General features: G+C 40.0%; 1 protein-coding gene across 6 annotated transcripts in view; it reads left to right on the forward strand.

The window, feature by feature from the left end:
• The first annotated feature begins 12 nt into the window (after nucleotides 1-12).
• LOC128703533 (FH1/FH2 domain-containing protein 3-like) overlaps nucleotides 13-12,617 on the forward strand; it is a 46,547-nt gene continuing 33,942 nt past the window's right edge. For 4 of the 6 annotated variants that reach the window (XR_011391370.1, XR_011391369.1, XR_011391368.1 and 1 more), the window contains exon 1: nucleotides 50-1,685. Coding sequence is in view for 2 of the 6 variants with exons in the window: in XM_070081137.1 (XP_069937238.1) it covers nucleotides 1,569-1,685 (117 nt within the window). In the remaining 4 variants the exon portion in view is untranslated. Of the gene's footprint in view, nucleotides 1,686-12,322; nucleotides 12,499-12,617 lie in introns of all 6 variants that reach the window. The other 2 variants (XM_070081136.1, XM_070081139.1) reach the window with 2 other exon arrangements.

Here is a 12,617-nt window from a genome sequence, read left to right on the forward strand (position 1 = left end):
CCATTGATTCATCATGAGCACTTTTTTGATATTCCAATTTTTTTTAATTTTTTGAATATTAACCATTTAACTAATTCTTCTGAATTTTCAAATAAATTTATATTATACAAGTAATCCTCCTCCTTGCCTGTCTATATTGGCAGTAATTATGAGCAGGACATTATGCTAGACACATGGTGTCTCTATTATTGGTATAAAAACATACTGAAATGTGTCATAAGTATGTTCCCAAATTTAATAATGTCCAGTGTGTTCTGAGAATTATAGAAAATGCTTTATACAAAATATAAAAGAACAAATATACAGTGCACTCTTGCTTTCTTTCAAATTATTAATGTGAAACCATTATGGTGTTGATAGGGGTGGCCACCTCATTCAATTTTTTATAATTATGGTGCTTACTGGAAACTACTGTTCACACCCACAAAATGCTACTTTTCTACAGTAATCAACATAAAGGATTATGTCATGCCTTACACATTCCCATGAATGATATTATACATTTCTCAATACATACAGCTTGCTTGGCTATTTTGCATTTGTTATTGTGTAAAACTTTTATATCTTAATGTAATAACTGTTATTCTAACTATACAGTATATAATGAAAACCCAGTTCCATATAATGGTGGGCTCCGCTTAGCAGGTTAGCTTCCGGGGTAATGATGTAAAAACAAATTTGATGAAAAATGAAACATAGCAGTTTTCACTTTCAAATGCATATAAAAGCCTGATAACATGTTTACAATATCATATGTTAAGTGAACAATACAGCTAGGTCTAAAAAAAACATATACATTCTCTCCTCACTTAGCAACATACTCGTTTACTAATGCCTCGGACTTATGATGGGCTATCTGACCAGTGTGGATACCTAAATAATGTATATTAGAGCTGATTTCCTCTTATTCTTTTATTTCAATAACAGTACATTATTGTATAAACAGTTAAAAATATACCAGATATGTTATAAATGGTGCAAGGATGGTTGACACAAACTCACTACTATTATAGTATGATCCTCACTTAGCGACGAATTTGTTTAACAACGTGGTCTCAGGAACAGAACTCTGTTGTTAAGTGAGGAGAGGCTGTACAGTACACACAATACTTACCTTAAAATACTTTTTGTCCTTAGCTTATAATGAGTGGTAAATATATTTATTGTATGAAATCTGAACAAATAAAGAATTAGTATAATTGAAAACTGCTGCATTTATGAAATGTCATAAAGCAAAGTGCTGTAAAGTGGGGCCTGCCTGTACTCTATGGTGCTACAGTTGATCAGAAATATGTTATGACTTTGCAAAGAAATGATTTATGTTAGTAAATTTTTTCATGGAACTCAATGAGTAACATTGATTTCTTAACATTTATTGTTTGGTATGCATAAGACAAAAGTAGAGCAGGCCAGTTCAGCATTAAATGCTTGTCAGCTTCTGACTTAAGTACAGTATAATTATATTTTGCAAAGTTAATTCCAAAAGATAGTGATGCTAAATTGAATTTAAAGTTTGGCTATGTTTTTTTCTGCATGTACACGATTCTCCTCCTGAAGGGAGAAACAAGATGACCATTGCAAGGCACTTCCTAGATTACTGTGAGAAAGCCAATAAAAGAATTTATGCCAGCAATTGGTGTGGCTTACACATTCATTCTAGGCTCCTCTACATAACAACTGACTGGGTAAATATTGAAGTTATTGTTCATTAAAACTGTAAAAGAATTTCAGTGCAGACAGATTAGACTTTCAAGATTACATTATCTTGTTGCATATACATACTCCATTTTGTATGTCTATTTATGTCACCTGGAGACAAGTACAATCGAACGTAGATCTACGTTCAGAGTGCTACGCGAGCGAACGTAGATCTACGTTTGGACAGTTTAAGGGTTAAATATTATATAGTAGGATATGCAGGGTAAGCAGAAATTATAAGGTTGAAATTATTCATAATTGGGGAAGAAAAAGAGTGGTTAACCCGTAAACGGTCCAAACGTATATATACATTTTTACCGTTAGTGCCCCAAACGTATATATACGTTTTATGTGTCCTACATTTAACATTGCCACGATAAGCCTGAGTCGCCTAGACATGTGAGAATGGGTGTGAGCACTCACTGTGCACCATATTAAAATAATTGGGGATGCCTGGGTACCATATGCTCTTTTTTTCTATTAAAAAACAACAATGTTTTTTTTTCTCTCAAAAAAGTTGGGGCAGTACGGTAGTGAACGTATGTATACGTTTGGACCGTTTACAGGTTAAGGATTGAACATACAAACTTCCAGGAACAAAAAGAGTTAGAAATGTTTAGGTTTCAAGAAAAAAACAAAGAGAAGCAGTTTGCTTCTCAACAAGCCACAATAAATAGAGTAGAGCCATTTAATTTGGACAAAGTCATAAAATTTGTGCCAGATTTCCTAGAGAAAGACCCAGACCAGTTTTTCCTGTTGTTTGAAAGGCTGGCCAGATTCCAAGATTGGCCGGACAAGGAATGGGTGACATTAGTACAAACCCAGTTAATTGGTAAAGGGTTATAAGCAGTTAGTTCTCTAGAGGAATGGGACTTTTCTGATTATAATAAACTGATGGAGGTAGTTTTACTTGCTTATCAGATGTTGCCAGAAAGGTATCAGCACAAGTTTAGAGGACTAAAGTTTCAGGCAGGTCAGTTTTTGGTGGAATACGGTTAGAAGTTGTCGCTTATAAACACATGTTGCCGCTCAAAAGGTGTGGTAGACAATTATGAAGGTGTACTTTCCCTAATTTTGCTAGAGGATCTTTTGAGAAATGTTCCTCTTGACTTTAAGGTATATCTTGAGGAGAAGGATCTTGATGATTTTAATCATGCTTTACAGCTGGGTGATAGATTTTTAGCTAACCAAAAACTTGATAGTAGTTACCACCCAGAACTTATTAATGCATGTAATGGTAAGTTTTCTCCACCCACCAGTAGGATTAAGAAATTTCAGAAGTTTAAGCCGCATTTTTCAGCCTCATAACCACCAGAGTTTTAATAACCTTAATTCTCCAGTACATGCCCAGGAAAGTTTTAAGTCAGCTGTCACAGGTCCAGGGATACAGGGAACATGTAGGAAGAGCCCAGTTCCCCAGGGACAAGGACCCCAGCCTATGCCAAGTGGGCAGGGGGCTCTTTAACCTTATTACTGTACATATTACAATAAACAGGGACACCTGCAGCCATATTACAGAAAATGCTTAGCGACCAGGCTGCAGCAGATGCTTGATAATTTTGTGAAAAACAAAAATTACACTGGTTATTTAAGTGTATGTAGTTGTCTAGGGGATAATGGTTCTCATGAAAGATGCTGTTTTTAGCATCATTGCTTTCAATTGTAGATGCAGTTCTGAGCCCATTGCAGGAACAGAAACATGTTCTATGTTGACCTCACCTTGGAGGAATTTTATCCAAAGCTAGACAATTTATTTTACGAGGAATTCTGGACATGGCCTCATAAATCTAGTGAAAAGTCCCTGCTCATGCCTTCCTTTTCTGGGTTAGCAGAAGACATTTATGTTAAGGGGCACGATGGAGTGTCTGTCCTTAGGTCATACTACAAGGACATAAATGACAGCTCTTTGTCTGAACAAAGCCAATGAGAAGGAAGCCCACCAGAGTTGTGACGGTGTGTGGGACCCTTGTGAAGCAACAAGTCTGGTCGAAGGTGGTTCCAAGTGTGTCTTGCTTTCAAATGATTTGTTTTTTGTATCATCTGTAAATATTGTCCATATACAATGGAACCTCTGCTTACGAATTTAATCCATTCAGTGACCTTGTTCGTATCCTGATTTGTTCATATGCTGGATTAATTTTCCTCATTTAAATTAATTGAAATGCCATTAATTCGTTCCATGGGAATTCCTGCTGTCAGGAGGCATGACAAAATAGTACTTAAGTATGATGCTTCGGGTTATTTATCACAATTCATCTAATATGACATAATAAACAATATTAACAACATAGAAACATGATATATACTCTAGAATGAATAAAATAGGCCATAATGTGGCAAGTGATGGCAACGCTGGCAGTGGCAGAAAGCATCCACCATTTACTCTCCCACTCTAGTATCTTCCCTGTCCATAACCCCACACCTAGCTTGCATTTATCTGTGATTAGTGGTGAGGTTGTTATGTATGTAACCACAGGTGTAGTCAATATAGTATATATAGGTGTAGACGTGATCACTGTGGCCACGGTGGTGGTGGCGGCCAGTGGTGGTGGTGGCTTTCAGCTGCCTCACTCTCTGCTACTGCCTCATTTTCTGCTGCTGCCTCACTCTGTTGCTGCTTCACCCTCTGCTGTTGCCTCACTCTCTGCTGCTGCTTCACACACTGCTGCTGCCTCACTCTGCTGTTGCCTCACTCTCTGCTGCTGCCGCCTCACTCTGCTGCTGCTTCACTCTCTGCTGCTGCCTCACTCTGCTACTGCTTCACTCTCTGCTGCTGCCTCACTCTGCTGCTGCTTCACTCTGCTGCTGCCTCACTCTGCTGCTGCTTCACTCTCTGCTGCTGCCTCACTCTCTGCTGCTGCCTCACTCTCTGCTGCTGCCTCACTCTGCTGCTGCTTCACTCTCTGCTGCTGCCTCACTCTCTGCTGCTGCCTCACTCTGCTGCTGCTTCACTCTCTGCTGCTGCCTCACTCTCTGCTGCTGCCTCACTCTGCTGCTGCTTCACTCTCTGCTGCTGCCTCACTCTCTGCTGCTGCCTCACTCTGCTGCTGCCTCACTCTCTGCTGCTGCTTCACTCTCTGCTGCTGCCTCACTCTCTGCTGCTGCCTCACTCTCTGCTGCTGCCTCACTCTGCTGCTGCTTCACTCTCTGCTGCTGCCTCACTCTGCTGCTGCCTCACTCTCTGCTGCTGCCTCACTCTGTTGCTGCCTCACTCTGCTGCTGTTGCCTCACTCTGCTAAGATAAGATAAGATGATAAGATTTCATTTGGATTTTTAACCCCGGAGGGTTAGCCACCCAGGATAACCCAAGAAAGTCAGTGCGTCATCGAGGACTGTCTAACTTATTTCCATTGGGGTCCTCAGTCTTGTCCCCCAGGATGCAACCCACACCAGTCGACTAACACCCAGGTACCTGTTTGCTGCTAGGTGAACAGGGCAACAGGTGTTAGGAAACGTGTCAGCATGTTTCCACCCGCCGGGAATCGAACCCAGGCCCTCCGTGTGCGAAGCGGGAGCTTTAGCCACCAGGCCACTGGGCTGCTTCACTCTCTACTGCTGCCTCACTCTGCTGCTGCCTCACTCTGCTGCTGCCTCAGTCTCTGCTGCTGCCTCACTCTGCTGCTGCTGCACTCTGCTGCTGCTTCACTCTCTGCTGCTGTCTTCTTCATTTCTCTACCTCTTTTTCATAATTTCTAATTGCTTCCTGAGCTTCTTGCTGATTGTATGTGAATACTGTCTCTTCAGGCGAGGCATTGTGTAAGAAATTTGTTAGGTTAAACACAAAAGTTTGCATCCCAAGGATCTGCAGCGGTCACTCAGAGCGACATACATGTACCTTCTTTTCCTTATGACCCTTGGCACCAAGATAGCCGTGGTCTCGCAGTAGCTACAGCCACCCATAGGGTTACCTTGGTTGGCACCGAGATAGCCATGGTCTCACAGTAGCTACAGCCACCCATAGGGTTACCTTGGTTGGCACCGACATAGTCATGGTCTCACAGTAGCTACAGCCACCCATAGGGTTACCTTGGTTGGCACCGAGATAGCCGTGGTCTCACAGTAGCTACAGCCACACATAGGGTTACCTTGGTTGGCACCGAGATAGTCGTGGTCTCACAGTAGCTACAGCCACACATAGGGTTACCTTGGTTGGCACCGAGATAGCCGTGGTCTCACAGTAGCTACAGCCACACATAGGGTTACCTTGGTTGGCACCAAGATAGCCGTGGTCTCACAGTACCTACAGCCACACATAGGGTTACCTTGGTTGGCACCGAGATAGCCGTGGTCTCACAGTAGCTACAGCCACACATAGGGTTACCTTGGTTGGCACCGAGATAGTTGTGGTCTCACAGTAGCTACAGCCACACATAGGGTTACCTTGGTTGACACCGAGATAGTCGTGGTCTCACAGTAGCTACAGCCACACATAGGGTTACCTTGGTTGAGAGACTCTTATTGGTGTGGATAAATGAAAAACAGCTAGCAGGAGATAGCGTCTCTCAAGCGATTATAAGCGAAAAGGCTAGGAAGTTGCATGAGTATTTAATTAAAAAAATGCCTGCAACTAGTGATGATGTGAGTGAATTTAAGGCCAGCAAAGGTTGCTTTGAGAGATTTAAGAAGCGTAGTGGCATACATAGTGTGATAAGGCATGGTGAGGCTGCCAGTTCGGACCACAAAGCAGCTGAAAAATATGTGCAGGAATTCAAGGAGTACATAGACAGTGAAGGACTGAAACCTGAACAAGTGTTTAATTGTGATGAAACAGGCCTGTTTTGGAAGAAAATGCCAAGCAGGACCTACATTACTGAGGAGGAAAAGGCACTCCCAGGACATAAGCCTATGAAAGACAGGCTTACTTTGTTGATGTGTTCCAATGCTAGTGGTGATTGCAAAGTTAAGCCTTTATTAGTGTATCACTCTGAAACTCCCAGAGCGTTCAGGCAAAAGAATGTCCTCAAGGAGAATTTGTGTGTGCTGTGGAGGGCAAACAGTAAGGCATGGGTCACTAGGGACTTTTTCTATAACTGGTTACACCATGCATTTGCCCCCAATGTGAAAGATTACCTAACTGAAAAGAAATTAGAACTTAAGTGCCTCCTGGTGTTAGACAATGCCCCTCGTCATCCTACAGACGTGGCAGAGTGACTTTATGGGGACATGAGCTTCATTAAGGTGAAGTTTTTGCCTCCTAATACCACTCCTCTCCTGCAGCCCATGGACCAGCAGGTTATTGCAAACTTCAAAAAACTGTACACAAAAGCTCTGTTTGAAAGGTGCTTTGTAGTGACCTCAGAAACTCAACTGACTCTAAGAGAGTTTTGGAGAGAGCACTTTAATATCCTCAATTGTGTAAACCTTATAGGTAAGGCTTGGGAGGGAGTGACTAAGAAGACCTTGAACTCTGCTTGGAAGAAACTGTGGCCAGAATGTGTAGACAAAAGGGATTTTGAAGGGTTTGAGGCTAACCCTGAGAGGATTATGCCAGTTGAGGAATCCATTGTGGCATTGGGAAAGTCCTTGGGGTTGGAGGTTAGTGGGGAGGATGTGGAAGAGTTGGTGGAGGAGGACAATGAAGAACTAACCACTGATGAGCTGATAGATCAACTTCAACAGCAAGAGGCCATACCTGAGGAAACTGGTTCAGAGGAGGGGAGAGAGAAATTGAAGAAGTTGCCTACTACAAAGATTAAGGAAATCTGTGCAATGTGGCTGAAAGTGCAAACCTTTATGGATGAGAATCACCCTCACACAGCTATTGCAAGCCGTGCTGGTGATTATTACACTGACAATGTTGTGAAACACTTTAGGCAAGTCATAAAGGAACGAGAGGTACAGGCCACTATGGACAGATATGTTGTACGAAAGAAGTCCAGTGACTCTGAAGCTGGTCCTAGTGGCATTAAAAGAAGAAGGGAAGTAACCCCAGAAAAGGACTCGACACCTCAAGTCTTAATGGAAGGGGATTCCCCTTCTAAACACTAACACTCTCTCTCTCCTCCTCCCATCCCATCAATCATCACCAGATCTTCAATAAAAGTAAGTGTCATGTAATTGTGCATGCCTTTTTCAGTTTGTGTGTATTAAAATTAACATTTCATGTGGTAAAATTTTTTTTTTTCATACTTTTGGGTGTCTTGCACGGATTAATTTGATTTCCATTATTTCTTATGGGGAAAATTCATTCGCATACCGATCATTTCGCATAACAATGAGCCCTCTTGCACGGATTAAAATCGCTATGCGGGGGTCCACTGTACTTGGTTGGCACCAAGATAGTCATGGTCTCACAGTAGCTACAGCCACACATAGGATTACCTTGGTTGGCACCAAGATAGTCGTGGTCTCACAGTAGCTACAGCCACCCATAGGGTTACCTTGGTTGGCACCGAGATAGTCGTGGTCTCACAGTAGCTACAGCCACACATAGGGTTACCTTGGTTGGCACCGAGATAGTCGTGGTCTCACAGTAGCTACAGCCACCCATAGGGTTACCTTGGTTGGCACTGAGATAGTCGTGGTCTCACAGTAGCGACAGCCACACATAGGGTTACCAATTTGTATTTTGAAACATTTGGCACCAAAATCTGAAAAAAATTATGAAAAATGTCTAAAAATGACAACATATTATTATTACTATTATATTGTACGTATTATTATTATTGTAATTATTTTATTATTATTATTATTATTATTATTATTATTATTATTATTATTATTATTAGTTTAAGGAACTGAAGCACAGATTCAATTCCCTAGATCAAGAGCCCTTCACCATGTACGTATTACTACTACTACTAATAATAATAATAATAATATGTTTGGACATGATACATAGTTGTACAAGTAATTATAGTAGTTGGGTGTACAAAAGCACCTTGTATGTAGAACATTATGGGCAGCTTAAAATTAACTTAAAATTAACTAAGCAATGATAGGTTCAATGGTAAAAATTACCACTGATAACAGGGATATCTTGCTACTCACACTTCACAGACATGCACATGCATATGTATATACATACATTTAGGTTTTTCTCCTTTTTCTAAATAGCTCTTGTTCTTCTTTATTTCTTCTATTGTCCATGGGGAAGTGGAAAAGAATCTTTCCTCCGTAAGCCAAGCGTGTCGTATGAGGCGACTAAAATGCCGGGAGCAATGGGCTAGTAACCCCTTCTCCTGTAGACATTTACTAAAAAAGAGAAGAAGAAAAACTTTATAAAACTGGGATGCTTGAATGTGCGTGGATATAGTGTGGATGACAAGAAACAGATGATTGCTGATGTTATGAATGAAAAGAAGTTGGATGTCCTGGCCCTAAGCGAAACAAAGTTGAAGGGGGTAGGGGAGTTTCGGTGGGGGGAAATAAATGGGATTAAATCTGGAGTATCTGAGAGAGTTAGAGCAAAGGAAGGGGTAGCAGTAATGTTGAAGGATCAGTTATGGGAGGAGAAAAGAGAATATGAATGTGTAAATTCAAGAATTATGTGGATTAAAGTAAAGGTTGGATGCAAAAAGTGGGTCATAATAAGTGTGTATGCACCTGGAGAAGAGAGGAATGCAGAGGAGAGAGAGAGATTTTGGGAGATGTTAAGTGAATGTATAGGAGCCTTTGAACCAAGTGAGAGAGTAATTGTGGTAGGGGACCTGAATGCTAAAGTAGGAGAAACTTTTAGAGAGGGTGTGGTAGGTAAGTTTGGGGTGCCAGGTGTAAATGATAATGGGAGCCCTTTGATTGAACTTTGTATAGAAAGGAGTTTAGTTATAGGTAATACATATTTTAAGAAAAAGAGGATAAATAAGTATACAAGATATGATGTAGAGCGAAATGACAGTAGTTTGTTGGATTATGTATTGGTAGATAAAAGACTGTTGAGTAGACTTCAGAATGTACATGTTTATAGAGGGGCCACAGATATATCAGATCACTTTCTAGTTGTAGCTACACTGAGAGTAAAGGGTAGATGGGATACAAGGAGAATAGAAGCATCAGGGAAGAGAGAGGTGAAGGTTTATAAACTAAAAGAGGAGGCAGTTAGGGTAAGATATAAACAGCTATTGGAGGATAGATGGGCTAACGAGAGCATAGGCAATGGGGTCGAAGAGGTATGGGGTAGGTTTAAAAATGTAGAGTTAGTGTTCAGCAGAAGTTTGTGGTTACAGGAAAGTGGGTGTGGGAGGGAAGAGGAGCGATTGGTGGAATGCTGATGTAAAGAGAGTAGTAAGGGAGAAAAAGTTAGCATATGGGAAGTTTTTACAAAGTAGAAGTGATGCAAGGAGGGAAGAGTATATGGAGAAAAAGAGAGAGGTTAAGAGAGTGGTGAAGCAAAGTAAAAAGAGAGCAAATGAGAGAGTGGGTGAGATGTTATCAACAAATTTTGTTGAAAATAAGAAAAAGTTTTGGAGTGAGATTAACAAGTTAAGGAAGCCTAGAGAACAAATGGATTTGTCAGTTAAAAATAGGAGAGGAGAGTTAGTAAATGGAGAGTTAGAGGTATTGGGAAGATGGAGGGAATATTTTGAGGAATTGTTAAATGTTGATGAAGATAGGGAAGCTGTGATTTCGTGTATAGGGCAAGGAGGAATAACATCTTGTAGGAGTGAGGAAGAGCCAGTTGTGAGTGTGGGAGAAGTTCGTGAGGCAGTAGGTAAAATGAAAGGGGGTAAGGCAGCCGGGATTGATGGGATAAAGATAGAAATGTTAAAAGCAGGTGGGGATATAGTTTTGGAGTGGTTGGTGCAATTATTTAATAAATGTAATACTCATTTGTGCTTTATAGTTATCTGTTTACAATAATGTTTTATCACTGATTACATCATTGCTTAGTTAATCTTAAGTTAATTTTAAGCCAGCCCGTAATGCTATGCATAAAAGTGGCTTTGGCATGCTGCTCTTACCTGTATTATTTTGTACCTCTGTATGTATGCTCAAATTACTAAATAAATAAATAAATAAATTGTAACCTTTGCAAAGAAATAAATATTTTATATATTTATTTAAACCCCAAATCCTGAGGTGTCTCCTGGTGTCACAAAATATTTGAAAAAAAAAAATTTCTTATGAAATGATAGAGAATCTTTTCCCGATGGTAATGACACCAAAAGTACGAAATTTGATGGAAAATTTACAGAATTACGCTCACGGGAAGTTAGCAACCTCGGCGATATTTACGAATCGTCGATTTCGCCCACTTTGAGCCCTATTTTCGGCTAATTCCATTGTTCCAGTCGACCAAACTCATAGCTATTTCTTTAGAATTTCATTTGTATTATTGATTGGGTACAAAAAAATGCCCATTTACTGATTTCAACTACCCAATAAAGTGGTCAGAAATTGGCAATTTGGCCAATTTCATGCAAATTAAAAAATATGCCAATTTCAAAATAGGGTCCAGAATGAACAATGCAGACATTTCTGGCTTTAAAATAGCATTTTCTTTGTTCATCAGTCATGTCTCCAGGCCCCCTCTTGCTTTCTATTTTGAATTTTTACTCAAAAAATACAAGATTTACTGTTATGCAGACTACTGCAATATTGTAATAATTGTATAAATAATGTCAACCCATTCATGAATGCATATTAGAATGGCTACTTGGACATTTATTGGACAATGACGTCATTTGTATACTCTTGAACATCGGCAAAAATCAAACATTACCCCTACTTTGAGCTCCATTTCAAGCTCCTTTTCATAGTAAAACCAATCAAGATCACCTCTATTTCTATAATATGTTTTCCATTCTATCAAATGTGACTACAAAAACGAGAATATAACCATAAAAACTATACGAAAGTATACCTCAAAGTCGGTGTTTTAATCCAAAAACACAGTCAGAATTTTTTTTTCTCATTATGCACTGCATGCTGCAGGATTTTTTTATACAGTGTACACTGACCACACAGACCCATTCTCTCACATATGGGCCTACCAGCTTTCTCCTGCTTGATTTGAAGCCGCTAGAATTTTTGAGTATATATACGTCAAACACATTGGCTTGTAAGATGTAAACATTCGACCGAAACAGTCAAAGGGTTAAGGAACCTCCCTTGAGGGGGAAGAATGCATCCTGAAATTTTGTTCATATCCAGAAGTAAAAAATTGACCAAATGACTGTTCATATCCTGAAAAGTTCGCATGGTGGGGCATTTGTAAGCAGAGGTTCCACTGTAATTGCTGCTGTCATTAGCTCATTCATTTCTACCTAGTTTATCTTGATATAAGCAAGTGAGCTGGCAAAAAATGCAACTCTTGTATTCTTTATATATAGGGAGGGGGGTGGGTGCTTGTCCTAAAGTGTTAATGTGGTTTGCATGATCTTCTCTATAGACAGTATTGCATTGTAAACTTACAGTGTTGTTGCATTCATCTGCTTCAGTAACATAGTGTTTGAACCTGAGATTTCAGCTGCATTATCTCTACAAACCTCCCTACAGTATTGTATTGCAAATCTGCAAAGTCATGTGGTTGCAATTTGTGTTGCAATAAGTGTATTTAATGGTTATCATTTTCTTATAATGCTGGTGGATTATGTCACCCACACTATAAAGAACCTAAACAGGCTTCTTCAGAGGTTCTTTTTTTTGTGTGTGTGGTCTCTTAACATGTTTTTTTTCTTCCCAGGAACATTGTAGGGGCAGAGATCATCATAGATCATTGATGGACCTGTGAACTGGAAAACAAAACCTTCCTGAAAACCAACAATGATGAAAAGACAATAAAATGACCGCAGCAATCTTCACCTGATCACATGAAGGTCGCTGCCCCAACAAAAGGCAACTAGAGGAAAGAACTGTATGGTATGCATGTGTTTGTATAGTCAAATCTCCCTTAAGCAATAGAAATGTGTCCCATTGAAGCATCTAACTTCAGGAATAATAGACCTTACTGCTTAACAATTTTGTTAAAACCAAGGATT

The sequence above is a fragment of the Cherax quadricarinatus genome, unplaced genomic scaffold (assembly GCF_038502225.1).
Source record: "Cherax quadricarinatus isolate ZL_2023a unplaced genomic scaffold, ASM3850222v1 Contig1815, whole genome shotgun sequence".
NCBI classification, from domain to species: domain Eukaryota; kingdom Metazoa; phylum Arthropoda; class Malacostraca; order Decapoda; family Parastacidae; genus Cherax; species Cherax quadricarinatus.